The sequence below is a fragment of the Camelina sativa genome, chromosome 12 (assembly GCF_030686135.1).
Source record: "Camelina sativa cultivar CO46 ecotype springtype chromosome 12, ASM3068613v1".
Classification (NCBI taxonomy): domain Eukaryota; kingdom Viridiplantae; phylum Streptophyta; class Magnoliopsida; order Brassicales; family Brassicaceae; genus Camelina; species Camelina sativa.
The window spans coordinates 114201-137585 of NC_141891.1; the positions used below are offsets into that span (position 1 = coordinate 114201).

The following is a 23385-nucleotide window of genomic DNA, read 5'->3' on the forward strand; positions in this document are numbered from 1 at the left end:
AGCTTAAGAATCACAAATCAAGAGAGAATAGCTTAATCTGAATAGAAATGATCAACATTGATCAACGAGCACATCACTCGCTCTCGAGCACATCGCAAGAGAATTAAAACCCAGAATAAGCATAAAGAGTCCTCACTAGATTCAACGGCTCTTATAGCCTACAAAGAATAACCGTAACCCTTCCGCAACAACCCAAGTCAGTCAACTAATTTGACTTGAGTTGACCAGTCAACTCCTTCTCTTCATTTGACTCGTCCTTTGCTGACGTGGCTGATGACTTCTTGCGATAGTAAGCTTGATGAACCTTATCACTTTGTTATGAAGGGAATGGGTGGCAGCTCACTATATCAACAACACACGTCACGTCGTGATAGATAGAAGCAGCTTTGCACAAGTACGCGTGTTTCCTCGGCGTACGTGGGACAATGACATAAGTACTGTATATCTTTGATTGGGTTGAGTTTGGGTGGTGACTAGTTTAGCGCAGTGAGTGTGTAAACTAATAGTATATCCTAATTCCAAGTAAAAGTAAAGACAAAGGTGGGTGAGAGGGTTTACCACATTACCCGGCAAATAGTCCAATAGGGTGCTGGTCGGTGGATGACGTGGCATTGCACCGACTCTCTCCATCACATTCACAGCTGTGCATCCCCCTCGGGCCTTGTTCTTCTAGTTGTCGGTCGGTCCCCTGTTTTTCTTTTTTCTTTTTTATTTTTCATTTGAATCGCCCGTTTACCCACAGTGACTTAACCAATCAAATCTACAAGAACTTTGGCCACTTCTATGTTTTATGTATCTCTCTTTTGGTAACAAAAAATATGTTTATAGCTTAGCTAGTTTTGAAATTAATCAATTGAAGGAATAGTCCATTATGTAGAAGATGAGTCTTATTCATAAATGATAGCTTTACAAAGATATATATAGTTGTACAGAAAGAACATTCTAGACTAAAGAGTATAAACAGAACATTCTATATACAGCATGATACGGAATATTGAGTAATGAAGAGCATATCGCTTGCGTATCAAGGTGTATCCTTAACATGCCCCCTCAAGATGGAGGGCCGGGAGACACTCCAATCTTGTGACGTAAGTGAATGAACGGTGCACGTGTAAGTGGCTTTGTCAAGGCATCGGCGAGCTGATCCTTGGTGTTAACGTGACATACACGAAGCTGTCCTTGCTGAATCTAGCCTCTAACAAAATGATAATCTAAAGCAAGGTGCTTCATGCGGGAGTGAAAAACGGGGTTTGCACAGAGGAAGGTGGCACCAACGTTATCACAGTAAACTGTCGGTATGACACGGATATGGACACCCAGCTCGGTTAAGAGATTACAAATCCAACGAAGTTCTGCAGAGGTATTGGCAATAGCTCTGTATTCGGCTTCAGTGGAAGAGCGAGCAACCGTTTTCTGCTTCTTTGCGGACCAGGAGACAGGATGAGTACCCATGTAAACAATATAGGCGTTTGTTGAAACATAGTCATCCCTGTCGCCTGCCCAATCAGCATCGGAGTAAGCATGGAGAGCAAGGTTATTCTTGGCAGCAAAGAAAAGACCATGAGTTGTTGTTCCCGCTAGATAACGAAGTACCCGTTTTGCAGCTTGCCAGTGTTCTTGAGTTGGGCGGTGCATAAATTGAGACAAGCGGTTGACGGCATAGCTGATATCGAGCCTTGTAAATGAAAGATATTGTAAGCTGCCAACAAGACTGCGATAGTCAGTTCCATCGGGAAGAGGAGAACCGGACTTGAGAGTAAGCTTCGGAGAAGAGGCCATCGGAGTTGCAACGGGTTTGGCATAGAGCATGTTGTAACGCTGAAGTAAGTCGATGATATACTTGCGCTGACAAAGATGCAAACCTTTAACAGTGCGATGAGCTTCAATGCCGAGACAGTAATTAAGCTCCTTTGGATCCTTGACGGAGAATCGATCAGCAAGGGAGTGAAGAACTCGTTGAATGGAGGAATTGTCATTACCAGTGATGAGAATATCGTCGACGTATACTAAGAGATAGACAAACGTCTTGCCGCGTTGGAGGATGAACAGAGAGGTGTCGGTATACCTCAGTTGCTTACCGTCAAGGCATAAACAAGTATAACTAAATGAAGAATCTTTCCTTGCACTGCATTTCTATTGTATTAGGCGTAGACCATTACACATGTCAATAGTTTGTTTGTTACAATTCTGATTTCAGTCAATCAAAATATATTCATTAGGGCATCCTTAATGGGAGAACTTTTTTTCATGTTCTTAGATTAAATTTATAGTGAAAATAATCTAAGATCAGTTGTTAAGATCATAGGTAAAAAAAATGGGGAAACTAATTATGGTGTTCTTAGAATAAAAATGTGATTAACCTTCAATCACAAATGTGATTAACATTACAAAATTTGATTATGAAATGTGATTGTTACTACAAGATTCAACATTATCCGATTGCTACCCACAATTTCAAACACAGAATAAACCATCAGGAGCTCCGAGAGTATCACTTTCAAAGAACAACAAACACCTCTTGCTTGTTTTTTCTTCATAGTTTTGGTGCCTGAACGTTTCCTGCTCTACTTCATGGGTTTGGATTTCCTCACAGGCACAGGCTGCTTTGATGAGGCTCTGGCCGTGGAACCCGATTCTGTTGATTGGGTCTTTTCCTTGTGAACAGGCTTTTCCTCTTCATGAGATATCTCTCTTGTGTTGGTAGAAGGACCCACGGTGCAAACAATCTTTGTCTTCCTCCTTACTGTCGGCTTCGACCACATCCCTACCGATGTATCACCAAACTGCTGCATCTCCAACAACCTCTCCAGCTGCTCCTCTCTCTAAATCCACATTGAACCAAAACAAAACAAAAAGGAAAAATATATAATCAGCTCACAAAATAATCAATGCACATATGAAATCTACACAAAGCATCAAAACATTCTCAGTAAAACCTAAACCATAGACTTAAAGCTGTCTCATTCAACATCAATTCGAAATGGATAGTTATTAGTGAAAAAAAAACAAATTGAAAGACAAAACCCAACACCCAGAAAGACAAAACACATAGCCACATTCAAAAACCATTGTCAATACCAAAAAGCATACTAAGGCTTATTACACATACGTTAGGCACATCCTCAGGAGAAACAGGAATCACTTCAGTCTCAACACGACGCACCACTGATTCACCCAAAAACAAGTAAAGAGAATCTAGCAAAAGTTTGTGTGTGTGCATCAAAAACCAAAATCCACAGGGAGAAGACATGAAAATCCAACACGCAGGGACATGGTCTTTGTTGCTTTAGCCATTTTCTCACCAAACAAGAAATGCCAAGCGAGTAAAACAAGTCCTAACCATAAGCAATTCTGCACAACTAACCTACCACAGATCAAAACTACCTTCGATTTTAACTTTCTTGCAATATCTTCAAGAGGCTGAGCAAGTTTCTGAAAATCATCAGCCTTGGAGAAGAGCATAACCTAACAAAGGATGAAAAAAACGAGTAGCAGATACTAAACCGAAACCTAATTCAATCATAGATAAGCTCAATATAATCGTATAATGATTAATCCCAAATCCTATACTAAACCTAATTCAAAGATTAAAAGAGGAAACGACTGTGACAAACCTTCTCTGTATGACCGGAGATTTGCCCGATAAAGGAGAGGAGGAGACAAAGGCGTTTCGATTTTGATTTTGGTTTCGATTGAGATTTTGGTTTCGATATGCCAAAAGCCCGACAAAGGAAACGACAGAGACAACGATGGAGACAACGATGGAGACAAGGACGGAATAGGACGGAAATAGCTTCTCTCCTTTCGATTTTGGTGTTTCAATTGCCGGAAAACAAAGCTTCGGCGGCGACTATGGCGAGAAAACAAACTCTAGACACGATTTCGATGGAATGAGAGAAATGAAAATATTTCCTTCTCATTTTTTTTTCGACCAATCAGAAGAGAGGAAGAATGTTAGAACGGGCTGAAGATCAGTTCTGAACCAAGATCAATATTTTTGATCTAAGACCACTGTTCAATTTTTTAATATATAATTGGGCTTAGAACAGGGGAAAGTTATTCCGTTAAGGATGGCCTTATACAACAGAACAGATTGGTAACCAAGAAACGTCCATGTGAGAACGACTCTGTCACATCTCCGGCATTGATTACTACATGTGAAGAAGATATCTTCATACTCCTCCTCTCCTATCTCTTTTTTTTCTTTCTATTTCATTGTCGCCGCTATACAAAATTTATAAGATTATGATTTGTCTTTTCTTTTCTTTTTTTGGTACAAACAGATTATGATTTGTCTAAGATTCTATACCAACTACTGATTCCTTCCTTTTAAGGATGCATATCAAATTCAAAGAAACACTCATGTCTTCTAGAGCTTAATGCTAAATGGGATTTGGTTTAGGCTAATGTCAAGACTCTAGAACCAGAATAGTATATCTTGATTCTTCTTCTTTTTAAGTTTATTTTAACAAAAGTTACTTTATTTCATATAAATAAAAAATAAAACAAAATAAAAAACTCTACAGGTAAAGCTACAAAATCATAACGGCTAGAATATACAATACCTACCATATTTTTACATTACCCAAACTTAGCCCTCCTATTATTATGCTCATGTTTATGTAAAGCCCATCGTCTGATTCGGCCTATTGAAGCCACTTCAAGCTTATTTTTCTAAATAGTGCCAAAGAAATGTAAACTCTGCTTCTGCTCTCTTTATTGGATAACGTGGACCGTCCACACCGACCATCCATTGGTCGGCGCAACGCAGTGTATTCGGACATGTACTATGTTCTATATTTTACTACTTTCCAAAACAAAAAACAAACCCTTGTTCCGATCAAAGTTGGCCCTTAAAATATAAGGTTTGTACAATTTGCCGGCAACACCTTGGCTAAACACGAACCTAGTGTCAAGTACTACAAATTAACTTGTAATAATAATTTAAAAAAAAAAAAAGCAGAAAATAAAAGCTAGAGCTACTATAAATACAGTGTTGCAGGGCTCTGTGTAACTCATCAGTTCTCAAAGCTTGCAAAGCATAGTCCCGTTGGCAATTAAAAGTGAGAGTTGAATACTTGTTTGCGTTTTCCTAAAAGATGGCGGATCATCTTCGTTCTAGTGAGCAGCAAGAAGCTGATGCTGCAGCCTCCAAAGGCTGTGGGATGTTTGACTTTCTCAAGAAGAAACCCGAAGATGCACACTCTTCCGAGAATGCAGGTGTGATCAAGGAAAAAAAGGAAGAGGAGAAGCCTTCTCTCGCTGAAAGACTCCACCTTTCCGACAGCTCTGTAAGCTTGATTATATATATACACATTAGTTAAGTAGCTGCATAGCCTGCATGAGAAATGTTAGTAACACTTGTTGATGGATGATGTGATATGCATGTATGCAGTCAAGTGATGAGGAAGCGGGTGAAAATGGGGGAAAGAAAGAGAAGAAGAAGAAGAAGAAGGAAGATGCTGCAGATCAATGTGAAACAGAGGAGAAGAAAGGCATCATGGAGAAGATCAAGGAGAAGCTTCCTGCAGGTATAGGTCACCCTGACCAAGCCAAGCCTGAACATGAGGATGGGAAGGAGAAAGGGTTTATGGAGAAGGTGAAGGATAAGCTTCCCGGAGGTGACCATGGGAAGCCTGAACTTGAACCTCATCATGACAACGCCAAGGAGAAAGGGTTTATGGACAAGATCAAAGAGAAGCTTCCTGGTCATAACAATGATGAGAAAAAGAAGGAAACCTAGTTATAATAATTTCCTTTCTTTTTTTTTTTTTTCTTGTACTTTGGTTTTCACCACTTGCTTTTTCATCTTCTTGTATTATTGTCTACCTCGTCGTATTAGTGAAATGCCAGCTTTCTATTTGAAAACTCTTGAATCTTGAAGAAGTCATATTATAACAACATGAGAATTATATATATACACTAGTATTTGTATTTTGCTGATTTTTGCATAGGTGATGAAAGGACGTCTTGAAATTGGACGAACTTCCCAAGTATGATATCTATTTTGTGTTATTATTCATTTTGTATCGTACAAATTAAGTAAATATGCAATGATTGTTTACTATTTAACCGTCAATTTCTTATAAATCTTAGGGTTTATGTATGTTCCTGAGTCTTTTGATTGGATTTTGGACAACGAAACAAAATTGTGAGCTTTAAAAGATTATTTTATTTTACCGTTACTCAAAAAAAAAAATATATATTTTAATATATGACTAATAAGAAACAGACAAGTGTTAAAAAAGACTGAGTAACGTTTCTTTAGCAAGTAACTTAATAAGTAACGGTTCTTCTCTTTCTCTCTTCTTTTTGTATTTTTTAATTAGTTTTTATTAAGAGAAATTGGGAAGAGTAACAACCACTAACGATGGTCTTAGTTATTTTTGTTAAAAAAACATTCTATCAATAGTATAAGTAGCCCGTTAATATATTAAGCCCAATATTTATTTGTTTCCAGAGTAAGCTCGTTAATATACTAAGCCCAATATTATTTGTTTCCAGAGTAAGCCCGTTAATATGAGACTGATTTTTTGGGTTTGATTTGGATTTTCAGAAATGTATAGACTAGTGCTTTGGCAGCGGATGTTCTTTGGATGTGGAGGTAATTCACAGCGACATCATCAGGCTAGGGCTTGAAGACGACGAGGTCACCATCGGGAAATTGATGGACCTGTATGTCAAAGTTGCTCAGCAGCCTAAGGAGGCAACCGTGGTTTTTCACTTAGTTCATACGCCCCACAGGTAAATATAATTTATATCAAAAAGTAAATTATGCAATTAACGTGATTATTTTCTCGATCATCATCTATCAGAACCTTAATTTATTTATGTTACCATTAGATGATGTCACATGGGTTTGAAATTAATATAACAAAATATATTTTATACTTTTAAAGGAGTTTAATAACTTATTGAATTACATAAATATTCTTTTAAACAAGTATCTTTCAAAACATGTACAAAAATTATAAAAAAAATTCCCTCAATTATGGTTTTATAGCTTTCTTAATTCCATCAATATCTTTTCCACTGTCCAAAAAATACAAAAAAACTTACCTATTATTTATTATATTATTTATTCATTATGAAAATAAATATTATTCAATATGATTAATAAAAAACTAAAGACGCTTTTCTGAGATGATTGATGAAGTCATATAGAAAAATCATAAATGATTCATGTATACCAGTATAAGTGATACCAAAACCTAAATTATATATATTTACAATTCACAATAATTTGGTTTTAATAAATTAATATAAATAATAATATAAATGTTAATTAACTATATACTGATAAATGATATATGACTAGAATAATATTAATAAGTGAATAGAAATTGAAAAATAGTTACATAATAATTTCATGTGAATTATTTATCTTAAAATAAATTAAAAATAAAAGCAAAATATAAAATATGCAACATATCTTAAGGATGACAAGTAGAATTAAAATAAAACTATACATTTTGTTCATAATATAGGAATAATATATATGTATATAGTACTAATATCCTCAAAAAAATTAAGAACAATTTAGATGATAGAAAAAAAGTTAAAAACAATAGATATATATATATATATACACACATGTTGAAATTCTTATAAACATAATAGCATATGCTACACACATGTTGAACTCTTACATAAAGTATATAAGAATTACAAAAATGCAATAATTAAATATAAATATCTTTTATTATTTATTCTATTTTAATTGTCATTAATCATTCATTAGAATGCTATTCATACTATGGAACTGAAAAAAATAACATAAACACAAATAAATAATTGCAATTAATTAAAATTTAGTACCTTAAAATATGAATATGATAATAAATACGAGAGTTACAAAATATTTGATAGAATATGTAAGTTAATAAAATATGTGAAAAGTTCACAAAAATAAATTTATTGTGAATAAATAACTGATTTTTTGGTTTGAATATAAAAATATGAAATTACAAATAAATATATATACAGGAACTTCAAGGTAATCAAATTGTAATTTTAAATATACATTTTGTTCTCTCTTAAAACGAAATATGTATTCAGCTATTTTTCTATAAATATTTCTAAATTCTATATAGAAACATATTTTAGTTTATTATAATTAGAGAGAAATTACAAAACAAATTAGTAATCATATTATGTGAATTATTTCTATTAAAATGAAGAAATAAAACAGAAAATTATCATTGGAAATTATAGTTAAAAAGTAGAAGAAAAATTAAACATCCTATAATATATTACTTTGATTCAAATTGTTTTTTTTTACAGATGATAACTCTTTAGGTGATATGTGTCAAGTTCTAGAAAAAAGTTTTAGAATAAATTGTATATTAATATACTTAAGTTTATTATAAATAGAATGAAATTACAAAATAAATTAAATAAATAGAATGAAATTACAAAATAAATTAATAATTATATCATGTTAATTGTTTCTATTTAAGTGAAGAAATAAAACAGAAAATTATTATTGGAAACTAGAATATTATACACAAAAATAGTTGTTTTCTTGTTGAATTATTATTAAAGTATTAAACTGTTAAGGTTTACGTTACTTAAAAAAAATGAAATAATGATGTGAAGCTTGCAAAAAGGATGCAATGGATATGTCATCAAGCTTGATTATTCTTTTTATATTGTAATTTAATTTTCAAATTTCTTTTATTAATCCAACCATCTATATTTTATTATCAGTGAGTTATGTATTATTTTTTATTTAGAATAATATTATGTTTTTTTCTTTTGTCAAATTAATATTAAGATATTTAAGTGTTAAAATTACACTAACTTGAAAAAAGATTATATATGCCAAACTTACGAACCAAAGATGATGCTCAGTTATTTTTCATTGTATTGTAATTTAACATTTAAAATTCTTTTATTAACCCAACTATATAAGATCATATTTTACTTAATGAATGATTTTTTTATTTTTTTATTTAATTAATGATAAATTTTGTATTTATTTCCTTAATTATTATATAATTCTAATATCAGGCATGATGAATATTATAATATATATAGTAGTTTTTTCTTTTGTCAAATTAATATTAAGATATTTAAAAGTTAAAAATCACATTAACTTAAAAAAAGATTGAACAAGTGATGTCAAACTTACGACCCAGACAAAATGCAATGGATAGGACACCAAGCTCGGTTATTCTTCATTGTATTGTAATTTAACACTTAAAAATTCTTCTATTAACCCAAATATATAAGATCATGTTTTACTTAATGAATAAATTTTGTACTTATTTCCTTAATTATTATATAATTCTAATATCATGCATGGTGAATATTCTTATAGTAGTTTTTTTCTTTTGTCAAATTGATATTAAGATATTTAAGTGTTTCAATTACATTAACTTGAAAAAAGATTAGACAAATGATGCCGAACTTACAAACCAAAGACGATGAAATGAATAGGACACCAAGCTCGGTTATTCTTCATTGTATTGTAATTTAACACTTAAAATTCTTTTATTAACTCAACTATATAAGATCATGTTTTACTTAATGAATAAATTTTGTATTTATTTCCTATTTTAATATCATGCATGGTGAATTCTTATAGTAGTTTTTTTTTCTTTTGTTAAATTAATATTAAGATATTTAAGTGTTTAAATTACATTAACTTGAAAAAAGATTGAACAAGTGATGCCAAACTTACGAACCAAAGACGATGTAATGGATAGGACACCAAGCTTGGTTATTTTTCATTGTATTGTAATTTAACACTTAAAATTCTTTTATAACCCGACTATATAAGATCATATTTTACTTAATGAATGATTTTTGCATTTTGTATTTAATTAATGATAAATTTTGTATTTATTTCCTTAATTATTATATAATTCTATTATCAGGCATGGTGTATATTATATATAGTAGTTTTTTCTTTTTTCAAATAAATATTAAGATATGTAAGTGTTAAAAATCACATTAACTTGAAAAAAGATTGAACAAGTGATGCCAAACTTACGAACCAAAGACGATGTAATGGATAGGATACCAAGCTCGGTTATTCTTCATTGTATTGTAGTTTAACACTTAAAATTCTTTTATTAACCCAACTATATAAGATCATGTTTTACTTAATGAATAAATTTTTGTATTTATTTCCTTAATTATTATATAATTCTAATATCATGCATGGTGAATATTCTTATAGTAGTTTTTTCTTTTGTCAAATTAATATTAAGATATTTAAGTGTTAAAGAATCACATTAATTATTATTATATAATTCTAATATCATGCATGGTTAATATTCTTATAGTAGTTTTTTCTTTTGTCAAATTAATATTAAGATATTTATTAAGTGTTAAGAATCACATTAACTTGACAAAAGATTGAACACGTGATGCCAAACTCGATTATTCTTCATTGTATTGTAATTTAACACTTAAAATTCTTTTATTAACCCAACTATATAAGATCATGTTTTACTTAATGAATAAATTTTGTATTTATTTTCTTAATTATTATATAATTCTAATATCATGCATGGTGAATATTCTTATAGTAGTTTTTTTTCTTTTGTCAAATTAATATTAAGATATTTAAGTGATTCAATTACATTAACTTGAAAAAAGATTGAACAAGTGATGCCAAACTTACGAACCAAAGACGATGAATATTCTTATAGTAGTTTTTTTCTTTTGTCAAATTAATATTAAGATATTTAAGTGATTCAATTACATTAACTTGAAAAAAGATTGAACAAGTGATGCCAAACTTACGAACTAAAGACGATGCAATGGATAGGACACCAAGCTCGATTATGCTTCATTGTATTGTAGTTTAACACTTAAAATTCTTTTATTAACCCAACTATATAAAATCATGTTTTACTTAATGAATAAATTTTGTATTTATTTCCTTAATTATTATATAATTCTAATATCATGCATGGTGTGAATATTCTTATAGTAGTTTTTTTCTTTTGTCAAATTAATATTAAGATATTTAAGTGTTTCAATTACATTAACTTGAAAAAAGATTGAACAAGTGATGCCAAACTTACAAACCAAAGACGATGCAATGGATAGGACACCAAGCTCGGTTATTCTTCATTGTATTGTAATTTAACTTTTAAAATTCTTTTATTAACCCAACTATATAAGATCATGTTTTACTTAATTAATAAATTTTGTATTTATTTCCTTAATTATTATATAATTCTAATATCATGCATGGTGAATATTCTTATAGTAGTTTTTTTCTTTTACCAAATTAATATTAAGATATTTAAGTGTTTCAATTACATTAACTTGAAAAAAGATTGAACAAGTGATGCCAAACTTACGAACCAAAGACGATGCAATGGATAGGACACCAAGCTCGGTTATGCTTCATTGTATTGTAATTTAACACTTAAAATTCTTTTATTAACCCAACTGTATAAGATCATGTTTTACTTAATTAATAAATTTTGTATTTATTTCCTTAATTATTATATAATTCTAATATCATGCATGGTGAATATTCTTATAGTAGTTTTTTTCTTTTGTCAAGTTAATATTAAGATATTTAAGTGTTTCAATTATATTAACTTGAAAAAAGATTGAACAAGTGATGCCAAACTTACGAACCAAAGACGATGCAATGGATAGGACACCAATCTCGATTATTCTTCATTGTATTGTAGTTTAACACTTAAAATTCTTTTATTAACCCAACTATATAAAATCATATTTACTTAATGAATAAATTTTGTATTTATTTCCTTAATTATTACATAATTCTAATATCATGCATGGTGTGAATATTCTTATAGTAGTTTTTTTCTTTTGTCAAATTAATATTAAGATATTTAAGTGTTTCAATTACATTAACTTGAAAAAAGATTGAACAAGTGATGCCAAACTTACAAACCAAAGACGATGCAATGGATAGGACACCAAGCTCGGTTATTCTTCATTGTATTGTAATTTAACACTTAAAATTCTTTTATTAACCCAACTATATAAGATCATGTTTTACTTAATTAATAAATTTTGTATTTATTTCCTTAATTATTATATAATTCTAATATCATGCATGGTGAATATACTTATAGTAGTTTTTTTCTTTTGTCAAATTAATATTAAGATATTTAAGTGTTTCAATTACATTAACTTGAAAAAAGATTGAACTAGTGATGCCAAACTTACGAACCAAAGACGATGCAATGGATAGGACACCAAGCTCGGTTATGCTTCATTGTATTGTAATTTAACACTTAAAATTCTTTTATTAACCCAACTGTATAAGATCATGTTTTACTTAATTAATAAATTTTGTATTTATTTCCTTAATTATTATATAATTCTAATATCATGCATGGTGAATATTCTTATAGTAGTTTTTTTCTTTTGTCAAGTTAATATTAAGATATTTAAGTGTTTCAATTACATTAATTTGAAAAAAGATTGAACAAGTGATGCCAAACTTACGAACCAAAGACGATGCAATGGATAGGACACCAAGCTCGGTTATTCTTCATTGTATTGTAATTTAATACTTAAAATTCTTTTATTAACCCGACTATATAAGATCATATTTTACTTAATGAATGATTTTTGTATTTTGTAGTTAATTAATGAATAAATTTTGTATTTATTTCCTTAATTATTATATAATTCTAATATCATGCATGGTAAATGTTGTGTGACTTACCTGAATCAAGTAGACCGAATGAGAAAACCCGAAGCACTCTTTACGCGCATCCAAATCCAAATAGACCTGCAATTTTTCCATGAGATGCATAAATAGATGTTTTGATAGTATATTACATGAACTTTAAAAAGCATATACCAAAACTGAAAACAAAAGAAACAGACCAAATTAAACTGTGCATGGAAGATATATATGAGACGTCCTAAAAAAAACAATTCTTCATTCGTTAATTAATACATATCATCATCATCATTATTTCTCTCATTCGATAACATCTAAAGTGTGTGTGATACTTAAATTCATTCATCATCATTATTTATTATTTCTCCTAGCCTACTGATATAATATAACACGTCAACACATATTACATCCTATATACTCATTCATATACATACATCAACATCGATATACCCTACACATAATAAGCTCACACAAATCGATACAAAATATACATACATAGTTCATCCTACTGACTAGAGAAATCATCAGTAGTAGTTTAAGTAGAGAATTGGTGAGAGTCAAACGTACCTCAATCAAATTATGGAAACAGAAGAAACCAACCCCCTTCACTTCACCAGTTTATTATTGTATATTGCAACCTACAAAATAAAATTCAATATTGCAAATTAATAATCGATCACACGCATGATAGTGTATATAAACGAATTTTGAAAATCTATATAAAAATTAATAATCGACATGGGAAGAAAATTAAAAGAATCGCTCACCACAAATTTGATCTAGAGAAGAGTTTGAAGATCCAGATAAAAATTAAAGAGTATCTCTCTATCAACTTGAACCGGAGACCCTACCGGAGAACGGTGACGTTATTTGATCAAGGCGAGACCTTTAGTTGCTTAGCTTGCTTGCACCCGATCTGAAACCATCAGAATAAACAACTAAAGTCAGAAAGAATGAACGAAGACCCTAAACTATAGCTTGAATCAAATACTACAGTGAGAGAGATAAAGATAAGAGAGAACGAACCTCTGGGAGCGTTGATAGATCGGACCGGAGCTTAGCATATTCACCAAAACACCCAGAAATAATACCACCGCAGCCATAATGAAGAAGAAACAATGTATTTAAGAAACAGAGGATTTAGGACTCAAGTAAGATAGAGAAACAGAGAGGTTTTTTCTTTCTTTCTCCTAGTTTTGATATTGAGAAGACGATCAAGAACCGTATTTAATTAAAGAAGTAAGGGGTTAATTAATTAATTAAATTTATCTTTTAGTCTACAAAAATATTACCGTTACATACATACACTGTTACACCGTTTTAAAAAAGTTACCGTTCATATTTGTTGACTTGTTGTAAAAAGGAAAACCACCAGTCACACCGAACGGGATTAAACCAAAGTTAGCCTTCCCTTGACTAATGACTGATTCGGTCTTTTTATTGAAATTTGAAACCCTTAATTTGTGGTTACTATATTAGCATGGACCACAACGTCCCAATCCCAATCCATGATCGTGTTATAACCCAACCAATCTCATTGGCTTAGCTGGTTTTGTCCATTACGATTTTAGCTTAGCAAATTTGTAATAAAAATATTATACTATTATATAACCTTTTCGAGTAAAAAAAAAAAAAAAACGATATACAATTATACTTCCAACGTACTCTCAAAGGTCACACCAGGAACAATCAGAGCAACAAGAACAATGGAGTCTGCTAAACCTAACCCCGATGGCTACCAAAATATATTGATGATGCGTCATGGTGATCGCATTGACAAAATCGATCCACTCTGGCTCGATACAGCCGCAAGACCATGGGATCCTCCACTCGTTCAAGACGGTATGGTTCGAGCGTTTCAATATATAGATTTCAAAAAGATATGAATGTTCCAATCAACACAATTTTAGGGTTTAGGGTTGTACATTTTCATAAATAATCATTTTAATGATTCATCACGATTTTTCAGAAAATATCCAAAAGGTACGATTGAAAAAACACAACTGTTTATCGCATTTTCCAAAAGATACGATTGAAAAATACAATTGTTGATTGCATTTTTTCAGATTGTTATTATTATATAGATTATGATTAAAAAGTAGATAAAAAATTGGACATCTTATAATAACTTTGATTCAAGTTGTTTTTTTTTTTACAAATAATAACTATTTAGGTGACAAGTGTCATGGAATAAAATTTTAGAATGAATTTTTTTATTATATAAAGATATCCAAACCCTCAAACTAATAAATTATCTGAAAACATTTTTGTTTTCATCTCGTAAATTGTAATGAAAAAGAAAGACATGACGGCATGCTGCTGTTAACAACGTAGAGTTGCGTGGCTACTACAGGCTACAGCTTATTATTCAGCTTATTATTTATAGGTTTCGTTTTCTAAATTTTTTGTTGTTGTTGTAATGGCATCTCCAAGAGATATTTTAAAAATGAAGTATGCAAACTTAAAAAATGAAATATGCAAACTTCAAAAATGAAGTATGAAGCTTTTTTTCTCCAAGAGTATACTTCATATATGAAGTTTTTAAAATAAGTATTTTACATAATAGTCTTTATATTATTCATAATTACTTTAAAATCATAAAACTTTTATAAATAACTCCAAAACATACATAAAAATGTTAATTTTAATATTTTATAATATATAATACATTAAAACATATAATATTGTATAACTCTATAACATATAATATTTTATAACTTTATAATACAATAAACATATAATATTTTATAACTCTAAAACATACATTAAAACTTTTATAATATTAATATTTTAAAATTTCTTTAAAACATATTTAATTAATTTTATATGTAACAATTAAATTAATAAGAATATATGTGAAATACTTTGAAGTGATAAAATTTTAGGACTAAAATGATTAGAAAAACATAATTTATGAGATTATTTATGATGTACATCAATCTAGGGATTGAAATGCAAAAAAAAAAAGATGAAACTTTAAATTTGGAGTTTTGAACAATGATACTTCAAATATGGAGTGTTACTGTTCAAAACTCCAAATTATGAAGTATTGAAGTGTTACTGTTCAAAACTCCAAATTATGAAGTATTGAAGTATCTCTTGGAGATGCCCAAAGCAGGAATGAAACCCATGCATAATCTATGAGCAGGCAGGAACGCTTCTGCACTGTTGGGTGTTGGTAAGTTTTAGGCTGGAAAAAAATAATTGAGGGCCCAAAACGGCCCGTTTAATAGATATCAGAGAAAACGGGAAAGAAAAGTCAAAGAGGAAGGAGCAGAGTAGTAGACACGGAGAGAGTCTGAGTCTTTTTTGAGTATGAAAGTGAAGAAAAAGAGATAGACAGAGAGACGTCTCTCACGGGAAGAAGACAGTCTGTGACTTTTGTGAGTTTCCAGCTGTTGGGTGATAGCGTTGTTATCAGATGATAGATCATTTTACCTCATTGCATTTGCTTAAAGCACCAAGTAAACTAATAATCACTTATGTTCAAGCATTTGGAGTTACCAATCCAACATCAATTAATTTTACGGTCAACATCGCCAATCACACACACACGCATATGGCGCCGGATGACAATTTTTGTATTTTGACATCTATTTTTATGAAGTTGACCTTTGAAAATTTGTGCTACTTAATGAAACATATAATACACAACACATGCTGTATATGTATGTATAAATTTATAGACGCCAACCCCAATCCAACTCAGCAAAATCTTCATCCATACACATTTACGCGCTTAACTCTTTTATTTTTAAGTTTTGTCTCTTTCTCCAATCATCATCAACTCTTCTTCTTATAATTAGTTTAAGATATAAAAAGTCTTATTTTGTGAACTATTAAAACGACCGATATTCCTTTCTAATTCCAGCATAGTAATAATGCATACTAATATATATAGTACTATACAATAAACTGTTTCATCACATTTCTACGCGTACAATTCAATCGGCTTGCTAGTTATATAATAAATTAAGTAGTAGGTGGGGCCTTACATTTACAGGTTGAATAAAACACGGAATTAGCTGATTAGAAAAAGCTAGCTTCCCATCCCATTTTTGGGTCTTTAAATACGTCACCGAGTCATTTGTTCGGTTACTACAAACTTTTAAGCTTTCTCTTCCAAGCTTGTTCTTCTTCCTCATCGTCAAGATTCACGATATATAGGGCAATAGATAGAGAGAGAGAGAGAGCAAGTATGGGGTGGTGGCTAAACGGCGGCGTCTGGACTATGATGATGACAATGACCATCATTTCTTTTGCTCATGCTGAAGATCCCTACCGTTTTTTCGACTGGAGGGTCACTTACGGCAACATTTCTCCACTTGGCATTCCTCTTAAGGTACATTTTTTTCTTTCCAATATCAACAAAATATGTATATATATATGGTTTCTTGTTTTTTTTTTTCTTTTTCTGTTTGATGTGATCGATCATGCTTCAATTATATTTATTACACGACGCAGGGAATCTTGATCAATGGACAATATCCAGGACCCGATATTTACTCAGTCACCAATGACAATTTGATCATCAATGTTCACAATGAGCTCGACGAACCCTTTCTCTTATCTTGGTACGTACCATCTATATTCCCCCTTCTTTACCATCTAATTTCTCTTAGCATTCTATATATATCAATATGTGTATTTTAATGTTATATTTAATGAAATATTGGAGTAATTTGCTAATTGGTATGAGGGGAGCCAATTTGCATGCACTTGTAGTGTCGTTTCTTCACAATCTTTCTTGTTTAGTTAGGTATTATTGGCGAACACGTCAAGTTTTCATGTTAATTATAATATCAATGAATTAATAAAAAATACAAAAATGGTAAATACTAATGAAGGAACGGAGTGCAACTGAGGAAGAATTCTTACCAAGATGGAGTGTATGGGACGACTTGTCCAATCCCACCGGGCAAAAACTACACTTATGCAATCCAAGTCAAAGACCAGATTGGTAGTTTCTTCTACTTCCCTTCCCTCGCCGTTCACAAAGCTGTCGGTGGTTTTGGCGGTTTCCGTATTCTCAGTCGCCCTCGCATCCCCGTCCCTTTCCCCGAACCTGCTGGAGATTTCACCTTCCTAATCAGTGATTGGTTTGAGCGTGACCACAAGGTATTTTAATATATATATATTTTTTTTGATTAATGTAATTGTTATATGTTCAATTCGGACCATAACTAAATGCACATCCAGACTTTGAAGGCACTTTTGGATAGAGGACACAAGCTACCTTTGCCTCAAGGGGTTTTGATCAATGGCCAAGGAGTCAGTTTTTCTTCTTCTCTCACCGTCGAGAAAGGTTTATCTTAATAAAATCCTAAGTTATTTAATACATACTTTGGTCAAGAAGAAGAGCATTATCTCATATAGATATATTTGTTTGTGGAACAATAATTAGGTAAAACATACAGATTCAGAATATCGAACGTAGGGCTTCAAAACACTCTGAATTTTAGAATACATGGTCATCAAATGAAGCTCGTCGAGGTTGAGGGAACACATACAGTCCAGTCCATGTATACCTCACTCGACATTCACGTTGGACAGTCTTACTCTGTCTTGGTCACCATGGACCAACCTGACAAAGACTATGACATTGTCGTCTCCACAAAATTTGCCGCCAAAAAGCTTTTGGTCTCATCCACTATCCACTACTCCAACTCAAGACATAACAAAACATCTCCTTCTGTCCACGTTGAACCACCACCACCTGCCGATGAACTAGATTGGTCTATCAAACAAGCCCGGTCCATTAGGACAAATCTAACTGCGTCTGGGCCAAGGCCTAACCCTCAAGGCTCATATCACTATGGTCGAATCAAAATCTCTAGGACTTTAATATTGGAAAGCTCAGCGGCACTTGTGCATAAGAAGCAACGCTACGCCATAAACGGAGTGTCGTTTGTAGCTGCAGATACTCCGCTTAAGCTTGCGGATTACTTTAAGATCAAAGGCGTTTTTAAAGTGGGGAGCATCCCTGACAAGCCGAGGAGAGGAGTAGGGATGAGAATGGACACGTCAGTGATGGGAGCAAACCACAGGGATTTCCTTGAAATCATATTTCAAAACCGCGAGAAGGTCGTCCAAAGTTACCACCTCGATGGATACAGCTTCTGGGTTGTCGGGTGAGAATATATAATAGCTAAACCACCCTCTAATTATAATAGTGAAAATGTATAATATTGCATCTCTGATGTAAGTGAGTTTATATTGTCCACAGGATGGATAGAGGAACATGGTCAAAAGCAAGTAGGCGAGAGTATAATTTGAGGGATGCTGTTTCTCGCTCTACTACTCAGGTATAAAATCTTACTCCATATTTCTACATTTCCGAAAGAAAAATATAAAGAGCTAGCTCTAATGTCATCTTGTAACAAAAATTGAAAATGAAGAAGGAATGGATTTTTTGGTTGATGTAGGTATATCCAGAATCTTGGACAGCCGTATACGTGGCACTGGACAATGTGGGGATGTGGAACTTAAGGAGTGAATACTGGGCGAGGCAATACTTAGGACAACAATTCTACCTCCGAGTTTATTCTTCAGCTCACTCTCTAAGAGATGAATACCTTTTGCCTAAGAATGCTTTGTTGTGTGGCCGAGCCTCCAATAAACAACACACGCCCATAATCACTCCTTGAAATCGTATTGGCTTGATTGTATGATCATACCAATCGTAAATGGATGATTTAGGGATATATTCTATTTTAATATATTAAGTTCTTTAATTCTTTTATATATCTATAGCGAGGTATATGTTTAAATAAATTTTAATTATGTACACCCAAATTTAATGAAAAATTATAATGGATACAATAGTGGATTGTCTAGAATTTCGGTGTTTATTTTATTGAAGAGAAGACATGGTTTTTTCTAAATTTTTAGTGTTTTTGAGACAATATTATTTGGAGTTGATATTATGGTTAACACTAGAAGGAAAAGACAATATTTTCATATGAATCAAACAAGTACATAAGTACATAACGAATTAAAAAACTTAATATGAACAAAAAAACAGAGTTATAAAAGAAAATAGTTAACGAATTAAAAAACTTAATATGAACAAAAAAACAGAGTTAACGAATTAAAAAACTTAATATGTACTAATGATTCATTCAAGGATGACACGTTAATTAATCCTAGTTTTTATTGGTAAAGAAAAAAAGGTTGAATTAGAACAAACTACAAGATGAATGAAGAGAACAAAAGAAAGTCAACTTAAGCGATGCATGTGAATCAACAACTCCACTCTTCTAGTGGTTAGTGACATTAAATAGTTGTAGTACTTAGATTATGAACCCAAGATTGACTTATTATTAACGATTTGAATTAAGAGTAAAAATACAGTAAATTTTTTTTTAAAAAACGGGGTTATAAGATTCGTTGGGTGATTAGATATACGCATGAATGAATGAATATATAATTTAGTGAGGCAGCTAACGCAATGTATTATGTATACTTTAATGACGCGAAAGAATAGTAGTAGTAAAATATGTAGTACAGTTTAGTAGATGAACAAACGAATAGGTAAAGGGCACGTGGCGGGGAAGGTCACGAGGTAAGAAGAAGATAATGGTGTGTAAACGTAGTAGTTCATGCCATTGCCAGGCCCAGGCCGAGGCCGGTACGAGAGAGAGAGAGAGAGAGAGTCTGTCTGATCCGACAAGGAATGCTTCTAGTCCACACAATGTCAGCCTTCTTTCTTTTTTTCTTAAAAAAAATCCTTTAATTATCTCAACAAGACAACAACACACTCTGCGTCACTTAATAAAAAAATCCAACGGTTGATATAGGGATGGTTGGATCTCGCCGTTAAAAGTCAGTCTTTCCACGTCTACTAACTCTAGTGTACTGTTCCTAAACGGCTAAACCAAAACACTGTGACGACCGTGACTTTTATCTATCCATACCCTAACGGCGCAGTAGACGCCGTGAGTGGAGACGACAAAGAGAGAGAGAGAGAGAAAGAGAGAAAGAAAGAAAGGTGTCATTTTTTTTAATTACTACAGTAGTATTTTTCGTAATCTCTCTCTCTCTTTGTGAATAGGTAAGCTCTGCTCTGCTCTCTGTGCTTTTTTTTTTTTTTTTTTTTTTTTTTTTTTTTTTTATCAAAAACCAAAAGCAATCATCATCACATCCACTTCCTTCCTTCCTTCTTCTTACTTTTCTTCTTTGCCCAAACAAACAAATGTTGTGGATTCTTTGAAGCCGTTAAGATTCAGATCTCTCTCTCTCTCTCTCTGCTGCCCTGATAGAAGGAAGAAGAAGAAAGAAAAATGGGGAGTCTATCTTCTGAGGAAGACGACGACGGCTCTTCTTCCGAGAGATGCGGTAGCTACAGTCCCAGCGCCGACATTAGCGAGTCCGAGACTTGCAGCAACGCCGACGCTCCCTCCTCCATTGCCTCTTCTCCCCACGCCTCACGAGGTTTTTACTTCCCCGCCCCTGTTATGCTTCCTGTCATCGGCGGCAAAGATGTCCTCTGGGATGACAACAAACCCGACTCCCACCATTTATCCGGTAACTTAACTTTCCCTTCGCCGCCCGCCATTGCTGCTTTGCTTGCTACTACGAGTTTTTGATATATGAGAATTTGGAGATTTGCTCTTTGATGATTTTTTTTTCAGAAATTGAGATGATGAAAGAGAGATTTGCCAAGCTACTTCTCGGTGAAGACATGTCTGGTGGCGGTAAAGGGGTTTCTACGGCTCTTGCTATCTCCAACGCCATCACCAACCTCTCTGGTTTGTTTATTATACCCATCTCAATCTCCATTGTGTGTACTGTGTGTGTGTTGCTAGCCTAGGGCTCTCGTTTTCCTACAGTATGTTAAGTAAGGCTCTGGATTGGATTTTTTCAACTACAGCTACTGTGTTTGGCGAGCTCTGGAGGCTTGAGCCCCTTCCTCCTCCCAAGAAGGCCATGTGGCGCAGAGAACTCGACTGGCTCCTCTGCGTTAGCGATTCCATCGTTGAGCTCATTCCTTCCATCCAGCATTTCCCTGGAGGCGGTACTTATGAGATCATGGAGACTCGCCCTCGTTCTGATCTCTACGCCAATCTCCCTGCTCTCAAGAAGCTCGACGCCATGTTGATCGACATGCTTGACTCTTTCTCCCACACCGACTTCTCCTATACCGATCGCGGTATTGTTCTTGGAGATTGTGACTACGACTCTCCTGCTTCCTCCTCTGGCCGCCCTTCCGTTAGGCAGGAGGACAAGTGGTGGCTCCCTTGCCCCAAGGTTCCCCCTAACGGCTTGTCACTAGACACTAGGAAGAAACTTCAGCAGTGCCGCGACTTTGCTAACCAGATTCTCAAGGCTGCTTTGGCTATTAACAGCGGTGTGCTCGCCGAAATGGAGATACCTCTCCCTTACTTGGACTCACTCCCCAAGGTATGCTGGCTCAATCAAGCTTTACCTTTGTTATTGCCGTTGGCTTTTCATTGAGGATCTAATTCTATTCTTTCTTTGCAGAGCGGGAAAGAATGCCTTGGAGAGATCATCTACCAGTACTTAACTGCAAACAAGTTCTCACCCGAGTGTCTCCTAGACTGTCTTGATCTGTCGTCGGAGCATCAGACCCTCGAAATCGCCAACCGGATTGAGGCGGCTGTCCACGTTTGGAGACAGAAGAGTGGGAGGAAGCACAAGAAGCAGGCAAAGCTTAAGCTGTCCTCATGGGGTGGCAAGGTTAAAGGCCTTGTAAATGACACCGAAAGAAATGATTTCCTTGTGCAGAGAGCCGAGACCCTCTTGCAGAGTCTGAGGATCCGTTTCCCTGGTCTTCCCCAGACAACGCTGGACATGAACAAGATTCAGTATAACAAGGTATAACAATATATATATATATAAGGAGGGAGTGTGATTGCAGCATGAAACGATGCTCAAACAAGTTTGTAATTGCAGGATGTAGGGCAATCAATTCTAGAGAGTTACTCGAGGGTGTTGGAGAGCATGGCCTTCAACATCACGGCCAGAATAGATGATGTGCTTTATGTTGATGATGCCACGAGAAGATCCATATCGGGCACGGAACCACCGCAGTCACTATTCAGCAATGCACAGAAAGGTTTCTCTGTGCCAAGCTCACCCTATGGATCCCCATTTGCAACGCCATCACTAAGTGTAGCATCTAGGAGCCCGAGGAGAGCACCGCCGCTGTACACAGTGAAGAGGAATGGGACGACGAGAGAGAAGGGAGTGTTGGGGGAAACAGAGAAAGCATGGTCGTATGCAGGGAATTTGAGTTCAAGAAGAGTAACGGGAGTGACGCCGGAAAGAGATTAAGGTTTGGAAATAGAAGAAGAAGAATGTAAATCGATCGATGATGGTTGTAGAATGTAGTGGTTGTTTTTGTCTGACAGAGAGACTACGAGGAAGAGAGTATGGTTAATAGGCAACAACAATGTTTTATCTTTTCTTTATAATGTGGAGTATAATTAATAATGTATGGGGGAATGTTGTTAACACTTAACAGAAGAGAGAGAGGAAACACACAAGTAGTCCCTTCCTTAGCTCTCGTTAAGACTGATTCTTCTGGTCAAGTCCTAGAGAAGAACTTGATGATGCACATCACATATGTCTCTCATCATTAATCATAAAGAAACAAACTCTCCAACATACAACGCTACAGTTAATTGCATAGGATAGGAGGATTTAGAGTTGTTGATGTTCGAATATTTTTACTTGTTGTATATTAATTTCTGTTTTAAAATAAAAAAGGTTAGAAAGGGTATTTTACA

At 33.5% G+C, this 23385-nt stretch overlaps 3 protein-coding genes across 3 annotated transcripts; all 3 read left to right on the plus strand.

The window, feature by feature from the left end:
• The first annotated feature begins 4884 nt into the window (after positions 1-4884).
• LOC104729147 (uncharacterized) lies at positions 4885-5868 on the plus strand. Its single transcript, XM_010448046.3, has 2 exons — positions 4885-5291; positions 5396-5868. The coding sequence occupies exons 1-2, from the start codon at positions 5100-5102 to the stop codon at positions 5741-5743; spliced, it is 540 nt and encodes a 179-aa protein (XP_010446348.1). The 5' UTR covers positions 4885-5099; the 3' UTR covers positions 5744-5868.
• A 10599-nt stretch (positions 5869-16467) lies between these two features.
• Positions 16468-19473, plus strand: LOC104729149 (L-ascorbate oxidase homolog). Its single transcript, XM_087478747.1, has 7 exons — positions 16468-16976; positions 17099-17208; positions 17482-17752; positions 17834-17939; positions 18039-18765; positions 18861-18939; positions 19060-19473. Exons 1-7 carry the CDS (start codon positions 16833-16835, stop codon positions 19279-19281), a joined length of 1659 nt encoding a protein of 552 aa, XP_087334873.1. The 5' UTR covers positions 16468-16832; the 3' UTR covers positions 19282-19473.
• A 1142-nt stretch (positions 19474-20615) lies between these two features.
• On the plus strand, positions 20616-23091 carry LOC104729150 (rop guanine nucleotide exchange factor 1). Its single transcript, XM_010448047.3, has 5 exons — positions 20616-21160; positions 21268-21384; positions 21507-22036; positions 22118-22471; positions 22550-23091. Exons 1-5 carry the CDS (start codon positions 20917-20919, stop codon positions 22928-22930), a joined length of 1626 nt encoding a protein of 541 aa, XP_010446349.1. The 5' UTR covers positions 20616-20916; the 3' UTR covers positions 22931-23091.
• The last annotated feature ends 294 nt before the right edge of the window (positions 23092-23385 follow it).